A 20,931-nucleotide genomic window follows, 5' to 3' on the forward strand; every position below is an offset into this window, starting at 1 on the left:
GAACGCTCATACACACACCACACAAAATATATATAAGAGATTATAATCTATAAATCAATAATAAATGTTATAGTCTTTTTTAGATTATTTTTATTTTAAATTATGTCTATGCGTGTGTATCTGTGTGGGGTATATGGGCATATTGCTGCAGGTATCCTCAGAGACCAGAGGCAGCAGACACCCTTGAAGCTGGAGTTACTGGTGGCTGTGAACCTTCTGATGTGGGTGCTAGGAATAGAACTCTGACCCTTAGCAAGAGCACTATGTGCTCTGAACTATCAAGCCTCCCCCACCCACACCCCCAGCCTCAAATGTTATATTCTTGTTTGTTTTGGAAGAAGATTTCTCTACATATAGTCCTGGCTGCTGGAACTTGCTAGGGAGACCACGTTGGACTTGAACTCACAAAGACCTTCCTACCTTGGTCTCCTGAGGGCTGGGATTAAAGGAACGTGCCTTGTTATAATCGTTGTTTCTGATTCAGATGACTGAATTCAACTGGAATTATTTGTGTCTGTTGTAGAGCTTACCAAATTCTCTGTAGAATGGCCAGAAGAGAAATACTCCAGGTGTGGTAGTCCAGATGCTGGGCTTGGTATGTTTGGGTGAGCCCTGGTCCACTGTATACATTAAAATAGGGTACATCACTATTCATTGCTTTCGTTGGTACTGGGGATTATGTGTGCCATGCAAAGGTTCTATCATGGACCTACACTCCCAGCTCTCTTTATTTTGAAACAGGGCCGTGCAGCACAGTCCGAGCAAGCCTTGAACTCTTGCTGTTGTCCACACAGGTCTCAAACTCCTAGTCTTCCCGGTTCTGCCTTTCTCTTAGCTGAGATTACAGATCTGTCCCATCGAGCCCAGCTGTGGGGTGCATCTCTTCTGAACTTCCTGTTCAGCAATGAACTCAATAGCTCCTAATGAGTCTCGGTGGGAGTATTTACACCAGGGGAGCTGGCAAGCTGTGAACCAGGGCTTTCTTTTATTTTCCGCAAGCTAACTTGTTTGAATACGTACCACTGGATGCAAAGGTAAGCCTGCCTGGTCTGCCTCAGGATTTGCATGTCATTTCATGAGCTATGCAAAAGAGATTGCCACTGGACATGGCCCTGAACTTCACGTGCCCTTCCCTAGCAGGGACTTTACCACTGCATCAAAGTTCTTAGCAGAGTGGAGGACACACACTCTTCTGTTTCTTTTGTTATCTATACAGCTCTCAAAGTCAGTGTGGGAAGGAAATTCTTTGGGGTGTCTGTCCCATGTAAGGAAACTCTGGAATCTTTTTATTTATCTATTTTTAATATTTTGGTTTTTCGAGACAGGGTTTCTCTGTGTAATGGCTCTGACTGTTCTGGAGCTCACTCTGTAGACCAGGCTGGCCTAGAATTCTCAGAGATCTGCCTGCCCCTGCCTCCCAAGTGCTGGGACCAAAAGTGTGAGCCATTGCGCCCCGGCCTTTTTAAAATTAATTTTGAGACAAGGTCTCATGTAATTCAAGCCACACTGGAACTCACTATCTAGCCAAGGATGACTTGGAAGTCAAGATGATCTTCCTGGTTCTGCCTCCCAAGAGCTAGGATCGCAGGCATGCACTACCATGTTTGGCTTTCTTGTAATGCCTTGAGCCTCTGCTTCACTGATTCTAAACAAAAGCCAAAAGGTAGTATTACCTAAAGATGGCAGATAGGGTTCGGAGTTTTCTGAGCGCTGTCTCTGGAAAACATAAAAATTATCTGTGATGGCTTCCAGCACTCAAAGAGGACCGAGGAGCAAGACAGACGGGCAGAACAAGTCAATCTTGAGTTAGGCTTTGCTTTTCATTTTTCTTTTGATATTTATTTTATGTATGTGAGTGTTTTGCCTGTATGTTTGTCTGTGCGGCACATATGTGCCTGGTGCCCATGGAGGCCAGACAAAGGAACTTTCCCAGCCATGGAGTTACAGATGCGTGTGAGCTTCCAAGTGGGTGACAGGAACCGAACCTAAGTTCTCTGTAAGAATAGGACGTTCTCATAACTGCTGAGCCATTTCTCTACTCTCTCCCAGTCTCATGTAGCTAAAGCTGGCCTTGAACTTATTACGTAGATGAAGATGACCTTGATTTCTGATCCTCTTGCCACCACATCTCTTGGGCAGGGATTACAGGCATCTACCACATGTAGTTTGTGTGGTGCTGGGGATGAGGCTCAGGGCCTTGTATAAGCCAGGGAAAAACTCATCTGAGCTATAGCCCCAGTATTCAGTTTTAGGTTTGAATCTTGGCTGGCTCTCTCGGGTTCATCAACTGACTCACCGTGAGCCTTAACTTCCTCTCTCTAAAGATGATGGCTTTCTGGGCTGTCTGGGAGAACAAACTGAAACCAAGAAAATGTCTAAATACAGGACCTGCTGCTGGGCACCGGTTGCTGCTGTCATGACACCTCTGCTTAATGTTTAAAGGTATCAAGCCAGTGACTGCACTGAGCATGTCTTGGCTAAATTCAGCTTAGTCACCTTTCTACTGGAGCCTGGACCCTGAATCAGGAGAGGAAGTCTACAGCTGTCCCAGACACAAAGAGCAGTTCCGTTTACACAGACTAACCCACCCAGTGATTTAGAGTTGGACCATCTTGCCTTCCTACCAGGGTGCCCTGGACAGACTCATTGCTGGCCTCCTCCCGGCCAGGTCATGTGGCTGCTACCCTCTGTCACACACCACGCTATAGTCACTGACTTTCTGAAAATGCCATGTGGAGTTCACACTGTGCCTACTCCATGAGATCTCACCCTCCACTACTCCATTTCTGGGCTGGCATTTCAGGGCACTGGCTACACACCTCACAGGCCTCTGCCCACTGTCTCTGCATCCTGACGAATCCCTTTTCTGGATAAACCAAACAGCCTTTCTAACTCTTTGCCTTTTTGTGGGTAATTTACCTTCCCTAGAGTTTCTGGTCCCTTATCTGATCCCTCCACACACCACGATCCCCTCCTTTTTAAAGAAAATGTATTCTTTTCCATGACGTGGGCATGTGTCTGTGTTTATGCTGTGCATGTGAGTGCAGTTGCTCTTCGAGTCCAGTAGAGGGCATTGGATCACCCAAAGCTGGAGTGAGTGACAGGTGGTTTTGAGCTGCCTTTTGGTGGGTTCAGGGAACTAAACTCAGGCCTTCTGCAAGAACAGAAAGTATTCTTTGTTTGTTTTGTTGTTTTCTTTTGATTTTTTTTTTTGTTTTTGTTTTTCGAGACAGGGTTTCTCTGTATAGCCCTGGCTGTCCTGGAACTCACTCTGTAGACCAGGCTGGCCTCGAACTCAGAAATCCGCCTGCCTCTGCCTCCCAAGTGCTGGGATTAAAGGCGTGCGCCACCACCGCCCGGCTTCTTTTGATTTTTTCAAGACAAGGTTTCTCTTTGTAGCCTTGGCTGTCCTGGAACTCGCTCTGTAGACCAGGCTAGCCTCGAACTCACAGAGATCCACCTGCTTCTGCCTTTTGATGGTTGGAAGTAAAGGCATGTGGCATCACGGCCTGGCAAGAAAGCATTCTTAACTACTGAGCACCTCTCGAGTCTCTTCATCTGATTTCTAAAGCCCTCTTGGAGCAGGGACACATGCCCCAGTGTCATGCTTACCCTATCTACCTGGGTTAGGTGCTCCTCTTACATCCAGCCCCAAGCACAATGTGCTCACTGTCTGATTTTTGCACAGCTCCTGGGCTCTGAGCCCATCCTGACTAGCTGGGGGCCTGGACATGCCATTCAATCGCTCTGTGTCCTTATCCGTAGGGTTGTAAGCCGAGGGCATCCTTGCAGATCTTAGGAGGTTAGGGGCCACTGTGATTGACAATAACAGCTACTAATAACCCATTACCTGGCTTAGGCCCACAGATAGCAGGAACTCAACAGAGGTTTGCATGGATCTAGTCCCATTCCCTAAAAAGGCTGGAAGGTGGTTCTTGATCACCACCACCCTCTACATCCATATTCGTATCAGGGGTTTAGGCCTGGGGTTTTCTCTTTTTTTTTTGGTTTTTCGAGACAGGGTTTCTCTGTGTAGCCCTGGCCTGGAACTCACTCTGTAGACCAGGCTGGCCTTGAACTCAGAAATCCGCCTGCCTCTGCCTCCCAAGTGCTGGGATTAAAGGCGTGCACCACCACCACCTGTCTCTGGGGTTTTCTCTTATTGGTCAGTGGTTTCTACAAGCCTGTTGAAGACTGGAACTTGAATAAAATGCTAGTAAATTGTGGGATGGTAATGATTTTCCAGTTTCCAGCCTAATAGTGTCTCCCCTGGGACTCAGAGAAAACTTTTGGGTATCTTCAGCACAGACAGAATGGGAGGTTTTTTTTGTTTGTTTGTTTTTTTGTTTTTTAAAGAAGATATGTAGCACACAGAGAAACCTTGTCCAGAAAAAAAAAAAACAAAATAAAACAAAACAAGAAGGCTTGTAGCTTAGGCTGGCTTCTAACTCATGGTCCTCCAGCCTCAACCTTCTTAAGTGCTATGCTTAGTAGCTTGTGTCACCACAGCTGGTTAAGTGTTTTATTTAGTGAGGGAGACAGGCTGAGACCTGTCTCCTCCTCTCCCCAGCCCTTGATGGCTGTTCTTGGTGTGCATTCAAGAGCTGGTATGCGCAAATAGTTCTGTGTGTCATTCACTATACAGTTCAACATAGGTCAAACACACTTGGACTCACTACTGGGGCATTCACTACTCACAGGAGGCAGAGACAGCTGACGGGACTTGTGTGTACGAGTGGTATATTTGTGTACGGTCCTAGGTGAATGCACGCATGCGCATGCCACGGCAATTGTGTAGAGGTCAGAGCACAGTCTTGGGTGGTTTTGATTTCCACCTTGCTTGACACAGGGTCTCTTGTATTGTCACTGTGTATGCCATGCTAGCTGGCCCATAGTCTTCTGGGGAATTTTTTTTTCTCTTTTCCCACTTTGCAGCAGGAGTGCTGGGATTATAGTCACATGCTACTGAGTTGGTGTTTGTGAATTCTGGGGATTTGAACTCATGTTCAAAGTCATTTTACCATCTCCCGAGCCCAGCCACAGGTCTTTAGAGGTTTGACTTGCAGGGGACTGGAGATGAGGAAGCTATGTGGAAGAGCTTCTCCCAGCAATGACCAGAAGGGGATTTTTTTTTTTTTTTTTGTCTCCAAGCTACACACTGGCCCATTTGATATGAGTCTCTCTTAGGTAGGTGTGGGAACTGAAGACCAGGGTTGACCAGGTTTAGTCTGAGACTTGAGTGGCCTGTGGTGTGGGTAGAACCCCAGGCAGCTGGATCACCCTGGGGGAGATTTCTTTCCTGAGATCCTAGGAGGGGCTCTCCTCAGGATGCTGAGGGTTTGTGTCCTCTCCCAGTATGCCCCCCCCCTCCCCCAAAAGCAAAGGCCAGGAAGTATCAAAGACCAGAGGAGAGGCCTTCAGTGGGGCTATTTCAGAAGAGGGAAGGGATATTTCCTTAAAAATTTAAGTTTTTTTTTTTTTTTCCAGGCATATACAACCAATTGGCTTTGGAAGGCACAGCCAAAGATGACCTTGAATTCAAGTCTGCTTGCCTCCACTTCCTTAATGCTGGGATAACAGGCACATGCCATCTTGTGGGGTTAGGTAGTGATGTAGTACCCAAGAACCAATCTAGGGTTTTGTGCATGCTAGACAAACACTTTACTGACAACTGAGATTCAGCCCCAGTCCTATTTACTTAGTTATCTTATTTTGTTTCTTAAAACAGGGCCTTCTGTCTTGACTGGCCTGAAATTCACTGTGTAGCTCAAACTGGCCTCGCGCTCACAGTAATCCTCCTGCCTCAGCCCACTGAGTGCCTCAGCCCCTGAGGCTTGTAGTGGTGAGCGACCAGGCATAACTCTGTGTGTGTGTGTGTGTGTGTGTGTGTGTGTGTACAATTTCAATCCCAAGAAACTGTTTTACAGACCAATCTGGCCATCCATGGGGAAGCAGCTTGGGTTGGAGAGGCGGTGTCAGGGGTGCAGCGGTTAGAACCCCGGCTTTCAGCCCAGCCTTGCACTAGGAAGGGGAAGTACTGGTCGGCATCCTCTTGGTCATGGGGCAGACTTTATTTCCCAAGCCCGGCCCAGGATGGCGTGTTGGCTAGGGGCGCAGGGCTAGGGCTCAGCTGTGCACCCTCGGGGGCGCGGCCCGCGTGACGTCCCCTCGAACACTACCCACAACATTCCGGGGTGCGGCGCAGGGACTGTCGACGCTTGCCCAACCCCGGCCCCCTCCCCAGAGGCCGCCCCTCCCGTCGGGCCGCGCCCGCCTCCACCAAGTCCCCGCCCGGGGCCCGGCCCATCCCGGACTCCGCCCGCCCCGGGGAGGCCGAAGCCGCTGTTGCCGCCATTGACGTCAGAGGGCGGGCACATGACCCCGCAGGGACCAATCGCGCGCGCCAGCCTCCCGCAATCTCCCCGGCAGCCGGCGCGGCCCCCGCCCGCAGCACACATTCGCGGACGGACGCGGACACACGCACCGCACAGCGCGCCCGCGCGAGGCCGAGACACGCCCGCGCCCGCCGTCCCCGGCGCCGCCCCCGCCCCCCGAGGACCCGAGCCTCTCTGCGCCCCGCGATCGTCCGCCGCCCTCGCCGCAGTCGCCAACCCCGTTCGCGCCGGCATGCGCCCCAGCAGCTAGAAGGAAGCAGCCCAGGAAGCGCCCCGCGCGCCCCCGCCCGCCCCCGCGCGCTCCCGTTCGTCCCCGCGGGGCGCCCCCCAGCCCACGCCCCCCCACCTTCCCGGCGGTGGGGGGGTGCGGGCCCTCCGCGGGGGCCCTGCCGGCCCGGCCCCACGCCAGCCGCGATCGCGCGCGCGGCCCCCGCCCCGGCGCGGCCATGGATGTGACGAGCAGCTCGGGCGGCGGCGACCCCCGGCAGATCGAGGAGACCAAGCCGCTGCTAGGGAGCGACGTGTCGGGCCCCGAGGGCACCAAGGTGATGGGCGCCGTGCCTTGCCGCCGGGCCCTGCTGCTTTGCAACGGGATGAGGTACAAGCTGCTGCAGGAGGGCGACATTCAGGTCTGTGTCATCCGGCACCCTCGGACCTTTCTCAGCAAGATCCTCACCTCCAAATTCCTGAGGCGCTGGGAGCCGCACCACCTAACGCTGGCCGACAACAGCTTGGCATCCGCCACGGTGAGTGGCCCTGCGTGGCCGTGGGGCTCCCCAACCTGGGGTCCCCCGGGACCGAGGCGCCCCGCTGGTTGTCCCCGAGCGCGCGGCCCCCTAGTCCCGGCCTGCGCACTGAGCTGGGCTGGAACCTCTAGACTTGATCCTCCAAGGCAGGCTATGGGAGCCCTCCTTCGTGTCGTGGACACTTAGCCCACCCGGACTGAGTGCTTGGCCACTTTTGCCTAAGCGCCTGCGTTTCCTATGGCTGGGACCCTGGTGAACCCTAGACTGGGCCCTGAGGATAGTGGTGTGTTGTTTCTTTTCTGAACTCGTTGCCCATCTGGATCTGAGCTACAGGAGAAAACAAAACGCAACCCTCTACTCCATAAAAACCGTAACCCCCCAGCGCCAACAATTTCCAGAAAGCAACTCCTGCTCTTGCTTTAGCCTGCATTTTTATTCTTTTTTTTTTCTTTTTTTTTTTTCTGCCGGGCCTGGCAAGGCAAAACCGGGTGCCTGTCCTTTCTAAAAAATCTCCTTCACACGTTAAGGGGTTGGAGAGGGGGAGGGGGGCCGAGGTTCTGGACCCGCTCAGACCCTGGGATAGTCAAGTTCTCTGGGTAGAAAAAGCTGGGCTGCCCAGCCTGCCCTTGCGTTGTCTGTGGAGCGTGTGTAAGCATGTTTTGTGGCTGCGTCCTGTTTTGTTACAGTTTTTTTTTTTTTTTTTCTGCTGTGTGGCCAGGACCAGGTCAGCTGGATGAGATGGAGAAAGGAGGATCTTACTAGTTGCTTTCGGAAATCGAATCTGCAAATGGTGGCCTTCTTCCTCCTGGGGACAGACAGCTGTGGTGGGGTCGAGGAGGGGGAGTGGGGGCGGTGGGCAGGGCCTAAACAGGATGCTTTGTGTTTTTCCAACAAGGGCAGTTTCAAATACAGGCTCTGGCTGGGCCTTAGCCTGGCGCTTGGGGACTTATCTTTGTAGGGGCCCCCTTCTTGTCTAGAACGTACCGTACCCCCATGGCAGGCTCTGTGGTGTTTACTAAACATCATGGGAGAGGGCAGAATGCATTGCCTTGCTCACACCTGTGCCAAGAAAGCCCAGCCAGGAAACAGGGTGTTGCTTACATGCATGCCACAAACGTGTAGCGTGTGTAGACATTGCCTCGGCATCCATGTTCCCTTGGTGGTGGTGTGTCACAAACTGTGACACATGCTCCTAGGAATGAGGAGGGGGGAAAAAGTTAGCCTAGACACCCTAATCCTTGAGTCTGCCTCCCCTACCCCTTTGTCGTACACAAGGAGGACGTTTATTCTGAATTTTGGCTCTGATGTACTCAGAGCACCTATTTTTTTTTCCCCTAGGCTGTGGGCATGTTGGTGCAGTAACTGCAGACTTTGTCCCCAGGAGGATTGAGGGTTGCCGGTTGGTGTGTGTTCTTAAACCTGCCTTGAGTCATAGGCTTCGGCCTTGATCTCCATTTGATTGGCCAGTACCGAGGGTTTCAGGTCCCAGAGGTGCCTGGTAACCTTCCCTGGGCTCTGGAGACCCCAAATTTGGCTTTAGCATTAGTACCTGGCTGAGTTGGGGGTGGGGGGTTTCTTTTTAGGCTCTCTTTTTCTTGCCATCCCTCAAAATGCCAAGGAGTTGTCAGCAAAGGACAGTAGTTGAGAGACAGTGACTCGCTATAGGAAGGACAGAACATTCCCTGGTCCTCCGGGGCACAATCACTGTGTGGCTAGCTGATCTTTGGCTACCTCAGGCTAGAGGCTCCCCCACTTACCCTCAAGAGGTCTCTGTCTGTTGAGAGAGAGAGCACGGAAAGGAATCAGACCCGAGAGTCTCCAGCAGCTAGGACCCCCCTGCCCACCCATGGCGGCTGAGGTGTGTGGATGGGCTACCTCGGAGGAACACCTGAGACCTGTGTGTGGCCCCAGGGTTTCTGAGGTGCAAGCCTTGTGTGTCAGAAAATAGGGAAAAAGGAACTGGAAACATGGCCCAGGCTGGTGTAATCCTGCCCTTCCCTTTCTTCACCTGGCGTGAGGGAATTCCGTCAGTGTAGCTCGTGCTCTGTGGGGGCGTCAACAGGGGCCTCCAGTGGAGGCCTCTAGTGGAGGTGTGTGGCTCCCTCTCCCCCCCACCCCCAGGGTCTGTGTGGATGGAGGTGTGGCCACCAGGGCCTGGAGCAGTAGCCTCCAGGCCAGAGGTGGGGTTGGGGTTCGCAGCTAGGGATTTTGTCCCATGTGGAGATATTTGCTTTGTGTCCACTCTCTGGGAAGTGGAGGAGCCTACTTGGGGTTCCCTTAGGCCTGGGCATTATGTAACCTGTCTGCATTTTATGGTGCGGCCCGACCACTGTATTGAGAAATATTTGCTCAAATGAAACAAAGGTGAGTTTGAGTGCAGTTCATTCCCAGAGAACCATTTGTAGCCCCTGGCCCAGCCTTGAGTTGCCCATGTAGAAGTGTGTCTCCCAGAGGGATGATGTGTATGTTGCCCATAAGAAGCTCAGTTTAGAATTGTCTGGGGGTTATTCAGTTAATTGCGTGGACTTCCGGAACAGGACCCAGAGAGACCGATCAGGATTTAAATCTGTCAACAAACAATTCACTCATTTGTCCAAACCATCTCCTGAGTTGGCTGTCTACACCCGAATCGTGAGGGATAGAGAGGCTTCCTAGACCCCAGCTGCCCCGTGCTGGGGTGCAAGCCAAGTTTCTGGGGTCTCTCAGTCCCTTCTGGCAAGGCTTTCCAGCTGGTGACACACTTAGTATGGAAGTCTCTTGGTTCCCTGGGGCAGAAGACCTGAAAGGGAGTCTGGTGCTACCTCCCCTGACCTGGCTGTAAACTTTGCCCTCCGTGGGGTCAGGTCAGAGCTTGCCCTGTGCTGTCTACTGGTCCGGTTACTGATTAAACCCTTGCAGAAGCAAGGCCAGGTTTGACGAATTTAGGAGACTTTGGAACCAGAATGCTTGTCAACAAAGAGGAGGTCCTTAGCGTCTGTAGGAGGAGGGATCATGAGGGTCGCTTCTGAGGGACAGAGGCTGGACCTTCTTGAGGAAGTGCCTGCCCACTCATGTGGCCTCTTAGTCCTCACTCGTACTTGCCTATCCCTGGGCCTTCCTGGGCTCAGCATGGACACCTACCTTGTTATAGGTTGGAACCTACAATGAGCCCGGAATTTTGTAGAAGCGTCCTCCTTGGAGAGGACAGGCATCCATCTTGCCGTTGGTTGCATGGCTAAATTTGATCACCTGCTAGATGTGTTTGTCTTTTGTCTCTAGTCTTTGTTTCCTCTGCACCAAAGAAGTACAAAAAAAAAAAAAAAAAAGAAAAGAAAAAAAAAGCCACCCCTGCCTTTCATCCTCATCTCACCGTTGAAAACAAACCAGAACAAAACAAAAACCAAACAAATGGTTTCAGAATGGCAGGTCTGATCCGCAAAGACCTTTGCTCGTGCTGAGTGGGGATTCGGACACGAGGGACAGGGGGAGTCTTTATTCTCCAGCCTCGTTCCTCCAGGGCTGCCGTTCACTTTGTCTGCACTGCTGCTGCTGGCCTCTAACATCTCTGGGAATCTGGTTGTTCTTGTCTGTGGCTTTTTTCCCTCCGGGGTGTCTGAGCATCCATCCTATGAACTTGGATTTTGTTTCAGTAAAATGCTTCCGAGATCTACTGTGTGGCCCTTTTTTTCCAGCTAAGCGTCACCTCCAGGTGCTGGGTTTTTTTTTTTTTTTTCCTTGAGAATGAAACCCTCCAGTCCCCAGGGATCCCACCTATGTACACACGAATGTTGGAATATGAGCTAATGTTTTTTCTGTTTTGCCACGTAGGTCCCTCCTCTGTCCGCCCATCTTCTCCTTTTATGATTCTGCCATTTAGTAAGCACTATTTTTTTTAAACGTCACGAGTAAATATCGGAGTATATTGAATTTGTTTCGTAGGTAGTTGTGTGTTAAGAAACGGGGGAGGGGGGCAGGGATGGCGAGGACTGGAGCGGCATGGCCTGCCTTCCACAGTCTGTAGGAAGGCAGTGCATTTTAAGGAGAGCTGCTCAAAGCTGGCCACTGGTGCCCTTCCTGGTTGAAGGTGTTTTGCTGGGTGCTTTCTCTACGGGGCCACAAGGGAGACTTGTGCTTTTGGAATCCCAGGTGGCTTAGGACTTTCTGGGCATTTTGTGGGGAACACAGGAACTGAATTATTCCTAAGGCAAAGTGCCCCAGGGTACCCACCACCAGCCACTTTTCCCTTACCTCTCTCCAGGGGGACCAGCCTGGCATTTCATCGGAATGGATATTTGAGATGGTCTAGTTACGCCCTTGATTAAAGGATTAAATAAAGCTATTACGGGCCAGCATAGCCTTGCATCGGCCCCAAGGTGGGGGGTGGGGTGGGGGGTGCAGAACAAACTTGGGTTTTACCGTAGTCATGTGGAACTTTGGGCGCCTTGCTTTTCCTGAGGGGCCTTGGATTTGTCACCACGTGCAAGGTGACAGTTCACCTCATTGATGATGGTGATAATTCAGATGTTGACATGGGTTCTGGTAGTAGGACAGCCAGCACACAGTTAGGAACAGTTTTCATGATGAAAGAGAGGCCCCTGAGTGAGCTCTGTAGAAATGGAAGGATTATTATGGGCAGCCAAGATGGCTCAGCACTTGGCTGAGTCGGTTGCCGTCAAACCCTCCCACCCAAGTACGATCCTTGGGACCACGTGGTGGAAGGAGAGACTCCTGTGAGTTGTCCTGACCTCCACACACATAAACTTGTCTCTCCTCCTTTCCCAGCACCAAAAAACATTTTTTTTTTTTAAAGTAAAGGTCTTTACTATTTAAAGAGGGCCAGTCACTTGAGGTACACAGAATAGTTGGGGAAGTTAGGGGTGATTGCAGAGCTGAGTTGAGTCTATAAGATTGTTCCAGGAAGTTTAGAAGAATTTTTCCAGGGGTTCTTTAAAAAAAAAATCATCTATATGATTTTAAATATAGATACACACACACATATATAATGTATATATATATATATATGTGCGTGCGCGTGTGTGCGCATGTGTATAATTTAATCACAGTACATTACCAGATACATCCAAAGTGAGGGCAAGGCTTCATTCAGCTTTACCTCAGGTTTCAAGAGTCCTCATTGGTCATCTTTCAAGGCCAACCCTGTTGTCTGTTTTCTTGGGTTTCCCAGCTGGGCGCTCTGGACATGGGTACACAATTCTGCACTGTTACTAGACACTGTCTTTGGAGTTCGCTTTAGCTCCACACTTGGGTGACTACCCTGTTCTCTTCTCCCTGCTATGTAATTTTCCCATCTTGAAGTGTACTGTACTAACGTCGTGGGCAGACCCGTTCCCCTGTCGTTGGGCATTTAGCTTCCTCTCAGTTGTTGGCGACTCCCCATTTTTATCAGCGGAATTTGTATCTGTTTTAACAGTTTAAATGTTTGCCTACTTTCTTGGGGCACGCGGGGTGGGGGGGGAGGGAGCCATGCTTCAGTCTGGCAGAATGTCACCAGGAAGTGAGTTCCCACAGGGTCTGTCTGCCAGCCCTGCCACCAGGAGCTGAGGGAAGAAGATACTCTTGATAGCTACTTCTGTCTTCACTCTGGAGGACCAGGGTCTGGGCTGTTCAAACTGAGAGCCCCATTTTCTTCTGCCTTCTGCCTTCCTGTTTTTCTCAGGATGAAAGCTAGGTGGCTAAGCTCCACAAGGGAGAAAGGGGGAGGGAGAATTTCTCTTCTCTTCTCCTCTCTCTGGTGATCAGGTAGCTGGTATAGCACCAGGTAGTCTAGGGCTGGGTACACCTTTGAAAAGGTCCCTTCATTCCCTCCCAGCAGAGCCCTAACCAGAGGGGACTGAGGAGGGTGTCAGAGGTGCGTGCGTGTGTATCTCCAGACCGAGGTAGGTGGCGAAGCAGAGGTTTCTGGGGTTGAGGTTGTTCCTGTTTTAAGGATCCACCTCCTCACCTCTCCCCTGGGTAAGATGTGCTGTGCATGGTAAGAGAGCTAGGAGATCAGACTCTCTGTGTGTGTGTGACACAGACTTGACATCAGACAGGTGATCTGGAATCCTGCCTCTGCAGCTTCCCAGACAACTGCCTTATCTGTAGAGGGAGGATTGTGAGGACTTCCTCTCAGCCTTGATGTTGGGGTTAAGGGAGGTAAGGTATTCATTCAACAGATAAATGCCACTGTTCTGGGTACTTGGGAGACAGCAAACAGCAGGCTTCTAAGGCCAGTAAGCTGGTGGCTTAAGGGAGGCTGGATGTCAGAGAAGGTGTGGCATCGCTGTCTGGGGGAAGGGTTTTTCAGGCAAAGGGACTGGACAAATGCAAAAGGCCCGGAGGACAGAGGGAATTTAGAAATCACTCGGCTGGCATTTAATAAACACTCAGTGTTCACTTTCCCCTCTTCTCCTGGGGACTGTTATTTATTTGTTTATTTTTTTAAAACAGGGTTTCTCTGTGTAGCCCTGGCTGTCCTGGAACTCACTTTGTAGATCAGGCTGGCCTCGAACTCACAAGAGATCAGCCTGCTTCTGTCTCCTCAGTGATGGGTTTAAAGGTATGTGTACCATGCCTGATTTTTTTTTTTTTTTTTAAATCCTGTAATCTTAGCACTCAAAAAGGTTGAGGCAGGAGGATTGACACCAGTTTTGAGGTTAACCTGGGTTGTTTGGTGAGACCCTATTCCCTCTTCTCCCCACTTTTTTTTTTTTCAGCAAGCATCAAGAATATTCTAGTGTATAGGCTGCTGCTTGTCGAAGGAAGTTTCAGTTTAGTTTTTCTCTCTCCTTTCCCTCCCCACCTCTCTGTTTCCTCTTTGAGAGCTTGGCTCCTTCCCAATGAAGAGTGAAGAACAGCTTTGTAGTATTTGTGTTGAAAAGGGTCTTAAATTACAGATGGTTGCGAGCCACCATGTGGTTGCTGGGAATTGAACTCAGGACCTCTGGAAGAGCAGGCAGTGGTGCCTTAACCCCTGAGCCACCTCTCCAGCCCTCTGGCAGAATACTTTTAAAGCCAACTCTGTTGGTGACTACCAGATTCCAAAGATCCCGAGTTCTAGAATCCTCTGATTCACCACTAGCTTTACAAGTGGGGAGGGCCTGATGAGCGTGGTGGTCCAAAGACCCTTACAATGATTCAGTACTGGGGGTGTCCCACACAGTAGCCTCCCCTGTGGCCTTCGTCCCTGTTGTTTTCCAGGTTGTTATCAGCCATGTGAATTAGGTTGTGGAACTAGGCAGGTGAGTTGGCTCCTCCAGTGTGCTGGTGGGCGGGCCTGTAGGAATCAGGCTGGGAGGCAGGTGCTCACTGGGGCCAGGCTCACTGGGTCCAGCTCAGGAGAGGTCACCTGTGGGGAACCAACACCTGGACTTCTGTTGGTTTTCTTGGGTGTCTTGAACTACTGAGAGGTCGAGAATAGCTGAAGATTGCAGGCCTGGGTTCTCTGCTTCTCAGTCTGGCTAGCTCCCTGGCAGGGCTGAATGAAAAAACTTATTTGGTCCAGGCCCAGCTGGAGTATGTGTCAGCCAGTGCTGACTAGCTGTGTAACTAACAGCCCCCCACTCCTACCCTGAGGCCCACTGGCTTCAGGCAGTGTTTTTTGTTGTTCTTGTTTGTTTGTTTGTTTTTGTTTTTTCCCTTTGCTCATCCCGGTTCCTGAGGAATCTTCGTTGGGTACTGTCCCATTTATCTCTTAGGTCCCTGGCCTCCTTTGTATTTTGTTTCAACTTGGGCCTCCTCTAGGTCCTCTGTGGGGATCATGGAGCAAGAATCAAGGACCACACCTGAGACCCGGTGAGGCTGGGATATGTGTTAGAGGTGTGTCTAGGAGCTGCTATGGTGGAGTGCACCTGTAGTCGCAGTACTTAGGAGTCTGAGGCAGGAGGATCACCAGTTTGAGGCTAGCCTAGGCTACACAGGAAGTTCTGGGCTAGCCTGAGCTACAGAGGGATCTAACTCAGATAAACAAGTAAACTAAAATAGATGACACTCAGGAAGAGGGGAGCCCTGGAGGAGCAGTGGCTCACCCACCTCAGCAAGCAGCAGTGGCATTGAAGGTCCCAAAGGCAGTGACAGCCCAGCCACTTAGAATGGAAGGGTACTGATCTCTCAGGAGGCTGCTGGCAGGCTTGAAATTTGTTCTTCTTTGGGAAGGAGGGGAAGAAATCTGCTCAGGAATTGGGGATGGTTGTCATTTCCCTAGTGTGTGCAGACATGGTCCTCCCCTGGTTTTCAGAGTGATCCGGTGGAGGTGGTTATCACCAGAGATGGGAAGATGGGCAAGAGGCAAAATCAGGTGTGATTTTGTTAACCGATTGCCAGGTACTGCGTATTGTATTCGGCATGAGTACTTGAGACACTCACTTGAGAGTGGGTGCTCACAGGGAGGAGGTACCCTAGGTATGGTGCTGGCAGTGGGTACGCAAGAGAAGGCCTCTCCAGGAGAGCTCACTATAGCGAGCAGAGTACATGGTCTCAGGTTCGTGCCTCCTCTTGCTATTTGGGGGATAGTGTTGCTGTCCTGCAAGTAGGTGGCTTTAGGGAAACACTTCGTTAATACAATCTTTCCTGCTTTTTTTTTTCTTTAAAGATTTATTTATTTCGTGTATGTGAGTACACTGTCACTGTCTTCAGACACACCAGAAGAGGGCATCAGATCCCATTACAGATGGTTGTGAGCCACCATGTGGTTGCTGGGAATTGAACTCAGGACCTCTGGAAGAGCAGTCGGTGCTCTTAACCGCTGAGCCATCTCTCCAACCCCCATATTTCCTGCAATTTATTTATTTGTTCATTCATTCATTCATTCATTCATTCATTCTTGAGATAGGGTTTCTCTGTGTAGCCCTGGCTGGCCTGGGGACTCACTCTGTACACCAGGTTGGCCTAAGAGATCTGATTTTCTTTTTTTTGTTTGTTTTTTGTTTTTTTGAGAGAGGATTTCTCTATATAGCCCTGGCTGTCCTGGAACTCACTCTGTAGACCAGGCTGGCCTCGAACTCAGAAATCCGCCTGCCTCTGCCTCCCAAGTGCTGGGATTAAAGGCATGCACCACTATTGCCCGGCTCTAAAATTTATTAATAATGATTATCGTGTCTGCCTGTGTGTGTGTGAGTGTGGGTGCACATATACCATGTCATGTGTGTGGTCAGGGGACAACCTTTTTTTGTGGGTCAGTTTGCTCCTTGACCTTGTTTCTGAGACAAGGTCTGCACACTCAGGGTGGCTGGCCTGTAAGCTCCCAGGTGGTTCTGCAGGGATCACAGATGCCCACTGCCCGATGCATCCAGCTTTCTTTATGAAGGTTCTGGGGATCAAAGTCAGGTTGTCAGGCTCATGAGCCTAGTGATTTTCCTCACCGAGCAACCTTGCCAGCCCTTAGGAAGAAGGCCTTTGTGGTGGGATTAGAAATGGTAGAGAAAGGATGGTGGGTTATGGGTGCTAGCGGGCGGGCAGAAGGACAGATGCTCTGAGAGCAAAGGTTGGAGGGGCAGTGGTACATTTTAGGAGGCTGTGTGGTTGTGGGTATCACTGTACCACCATGAGTACAAATGTGAGGGAGAGAGAGAGACGGACGGACGGATGCACTGCGGTCTGGGTTAAGTCCACCAGGGCAGGTAGTCCGTGCGTGTGTCAGAGCAGGGGAGCCCGGGTGGCCGCTTTACGGGACATGGGTTTCTCCAAAGAGAGATTGAGGACTCTAGACATGTCTGAGTCACCAGGGTCAGGAAGTTAGTCACAGCAGTGACAGGGCAGAGGCCACTCAACATGGCCAGTCCTTAAGGACTCTCACAGCTCTGTCAGTTATAATCGCTGTCTCCATTTTACAGCTGTGGAGACTGAGGCAGCCCTTCCCAGCTGACTTCCTTCCTCTGGATGGGGGAATGGATGAATTGGTGGGTGGATGGATGGATGGATGAATGAATGAATGAAGCTGCTTACTCTCTAGCTAGGAGTCCTCTCCTGTTGAAAGAGGGTGGCCACACACCGAGGAATGTGTTTGTACCTCTATCTCTCCACAGCCATGCCTCTATGGGCCTACAGGAAGCAGCTGGGCAGTTCTGGGAGATCACAGCCTGCTGCCTAAAGCGGCCCTGTCACAGTGTTGAGGCACCACATATAGCTCCCAAACACCCATTCCTGTCCTTCTTTGAGGCCTGGAAGAAGGTGAGGCCCAGGCCAGCCCTGTTGGGCCGTATCCAAAGCCAGAGTATGGACGGGGCATTTTACAGGTGACTAAGGACGTCTCTGTTTTGGGTCTGCAGTGGAGGAAGTTCCAGGCGTGGCTGGAGGTGGGGGGCAGGGCTGCCTGTCACAAAGGGGAACAAGGACTTGTTTTTCTCTTTCTGGTTCTTGGTTCATCAGGATTCACCACCAGTCCGCCATGCCACAGAGACTCTCTTCAGGGGTGGGCAAATGGGGATTGGCTTCTGGGTTGCCGGGGAATCCAGTAAGCCAGGCAGATCCCCAGAGCCCAAGAGTACCCTCAAGATATCAGTGACCTAGGTATGGAGCCTTCCTTTATCACCACTGTGTCTCTTGGTCCTGTTTGAGCATTTAATTTTGCATCTATCCCAAAGGCAGTAGGAGAAACTTCAGTGAGTACCTCAGGCACTGTGCTCATTGAGTGAGTCCTCTAAGTACTGTGCTCACAGAGTGTCTGTCTCTTGAGAGACTAAGGTTATAGTCGGGCGACATGGCTTCAAAACCAGTGGCCTCCAAATGGAGTCTGACAGCAAGGTCTGAGTCACCAGCAAGGTGCTGATAACAGCGGCTTCCCTTGTACACTGCCTACCGTGTGCCTCATCGCTCTGGGTCTTTGGCATAAAGGAAGGAGCTCCATAATCTTCATGACCCCTGTGAGACAATGTCCATTTTACAGATGAACGTCTCATAAGTGTCACCGTATGTGACTGGTAAACAGGACACAACAACAACGGCAGTTCTACACCCGAACTGCTGTGGGTCGGGACCTTTTTAGGGTTGCATATCTCAGGTACCCCGTGTATCAGATAGTTACATTAGGATTTTGTTTTGTTTTTTTTTGTTTTTGTTTTTTTTTTTGGTTTTTTGAGACAGGGTTTCTCTGTGTAGCCCTGGCTGTCCTGGAACTCACTCTGTAGACCAGGCTGGCCTCGAACTCAGAAATCCACCTGCCTCTGCCTCCCAAGTGCTGGGATTAAAGGCTTGCGCCACCACCGCCCCGGGCCTACATTAGGATTTGTAACAGTAGCAAAATTACAAATTACAAAGTAGTAACAAAGTGTTTTGTGGTGGGGAGGGGTTCACGACATGAAGAGCTGTATTCAAAGGTCACAGCATCAGGACGGTGGAGAACCACTGCTCTATAGGTTAAGAACAGGGTGTCAGATGGACTCTTGGGCTTCATGCTGCCAAGAGGATTAGGTGAGTAGAACAGGAGTCTTTGCCTGGGTCGAGAAGGACCTAGACATCTTTCTGCAAACCATCTCAGTAGAGTCATGGAGGAAGCTTGCCTCTTAGCTGTTTCTCGTTGTTCTTGGAACAGCTACTTAGCCTCTTGGAGCCTCAGTTTACTACCTGAATTGGTCAGTTGCCCCATCACACCTGACCCCGGCATATCTGAGCCACAACCAGCATGAAGTCTAGCGGCCATGAAGTGGTACCCTACCCACCCGGCTGCTATCTTTACCCTCAGGGATCCCGTGGTTCTAAACTTTGACATTTTATGCTGGAAACATTTGTTGGTCCCTTTGATAGCCTTTAAGGGTCCCCTTGTCTGCTTGCAGTGGGGCTGGCTCCTGTATATATGACTCTTACCTGTGGGTGGTCTGGGGGAGCCTCTCTCAGTCCACTCTCTCTATCAGCTAGTCACTTACTTATAATGATAACACATGGTTGAGGACCCTCTTAGGAAATAAAGGAAGAAAATCCTAACCACCCCGCCGGGAGCCATGACACTCTCTTGGGGGCGCCACTTCTGCTCTGTGTACCAAAGAATCACATTTTCTCCTTTTCTCATGCATCCAGTGGCCTGGCAGCCATACAGAGCACAGCCCTGGTCCCTGTGTATCTTGGTGACTTGTCTCTTAGGTAAAGCCCCTGGAGTGCTTACTGTCCGCTTAGCAGTGGTCACACACTAGCTTAAGGAGTTTCACTTGGTCACTTTTTTGGAGGAGCCCAATCACTTGTGGTGTAAGACCGGTCCTGTGTACCATACCGAGTTGAGCAGCACCTCTGGCCTTGACTGACTAGATGCCGTCATGCTAGTCAGACTAGAGTTCCGTCAGTCAGTGAGCCACATCGCCCCTGATTGGAAACCATTTGGTTTACACCCAAATCACCACCAACCACCTCCATCCATACGAATTCCCATATTCTGGAGAAGTAACTAGCTACACGTGGCAGAGCTGGGCACCACGATCCCCACCACAGTCACCAGGCTTCTTCAGTATTGTCTACAAGGAGTCAAGGGAGGTGTGGGTACAGGAGAGACAGCCTCCTTTGTCATAGCTCATGTAATAGGGAGTCAAGAGCCCAGGATGGAATCCAGGCTGGCTGGGATGTTAGCAGGCTAACCCCTACCTTGGCTGACGACTCAGAACTTTTTAGAGATGGATAGTTGAAAAAGAGGGTTGCATCATTGCTGCTAAAGTGGCGATTGAGAAGAATTAACATTAGAGGGGCTGGAGGGATGGTTCAATGGTTAGGGACACTTGCTGCTCTTCTGGAGGACCTGGGTTTGATTTTGGGCATATGTAGTGATTCATGACTATCTGGAACTCCTAGGGATCTGACACTCTCTTCTGGGCTCCACAGGCACCAGACATACATGTGATACACAGACATATATGTAGGCAAAGCACCCGTACGCCTAAAGTTTAAAAAAAGAAAAAAGAAGGCATTAAAAAGTTTACTATAAGGGAAAATGTCTTGATCTTTTTCTTGCCTTCTGTATCAGATCAGTGTGCGTGTGTATGCACATATGTATGAATACGGGCGCGTGGTGTGTGTGTTTTGTGTATGTGCTGGCTGTGTGTGTGTGTTTTGTGTGTCTGTTACGTGTATACCAATGGGAGCTGGGGGATGGTAGAGGAATGAGGAGGAGAGGGAGTAGGTGGCCTAGCTTCTCTCCTCTTCTAAAAACATCTTAAGTCAGGATGTGATGGTGTAGGCTACTCTTCCTAGCTACTCTAGAGGCTGGGGCAGGGCTAGCCCTGTCAACTTAGTGAAACCCTGTCGCAATAGAACAATGCAAAACAAAGGCCTGGGCTAGGGCTCAGTTGGTGGAGCCTTTGCCGCCCATGCCTGAGGCCTTGGGCTCATCCCCAGCTCTGTGTAAACATCAGGAGCTATGTATGATAGACAGCCACAGTCCCGGAGCTCGGGAGCTCGGGAGCTCAGGAGGCAGAGGCGCGAGGCTCAGGAGTTAAGGGCATTCATTCTCTACCACATAACAAGCTGGAGGTCAATCCTGGCCAGAGGAGACCTGCTCCAACAAAATGCGTAGCAGTCAGGGACAGAGGCTCAGTGTTTGAGCACGAGGCTAGCATGTTGGAGGCCCTGGATTGTATCCTTAGGGCAGCTCTTTGATCTAAGTCCCACCAAGGTGGCAGAGAGTCCCTGTATCTCTGAAGGATAGTTAAACTACATGGAGAAAAGACAGCAAAAGGAAGATTCTGGAGTGGTAGGAAGGTCCTGTCAGCAAGCTCCATATAGGATGAGGGGGGTCTTAGTCCAGGGGAGCCATGTTAGGACTCTTCTGGTGTAGTCCTCTGGGCTGCTGCGAATCTCAGGGCGTGTCTAGGAGAACTACCACCCACTTCTGCTTT

General features: G+C 50.7%; 1 protein-coding gene across 1 annotated transcript in view; it reads left to right on the forward strand.

Annotated features, from left to right (window-relative positions):
* The first annotated feature begins 6,764 nt into the window (after positions 1-6,764).
* The window catches only part of Cmip (c-Maf inducing protein), a 203,001-nt gene continuing 188,834 nt past the window's right edge, over positions 6,765-20,931 (forward strand). The window contains exon 1 of the mRNA XM_028752396.1: positions 6,765-7,141. Within this exon, the coding sequence (XP_028608229.1) occupies positions 6,842-7,141 (300 nt within the window). The 5' untranslated portion in view covers positions 6,765-6,841. The remainder of the gene's footprint in view (positions 7,142-20,931) is intronic.

This window comes from Grammomys surdaster, unplaced genomic scaffold (assembly GCF_004785775.1).
Source record: "Grammomys surdaster isolate TR1022 unplaced genomic scaffold, NIH_TR_1.0 128, whole genome shotgun sequence".
NCBI classification, from domain to species: domain Eukaryota; kingdom Metazoa; phylum Chordata; class Mammalia; order Rodentia; family Muridae; genus Grammomys; species Grammomys surdaster.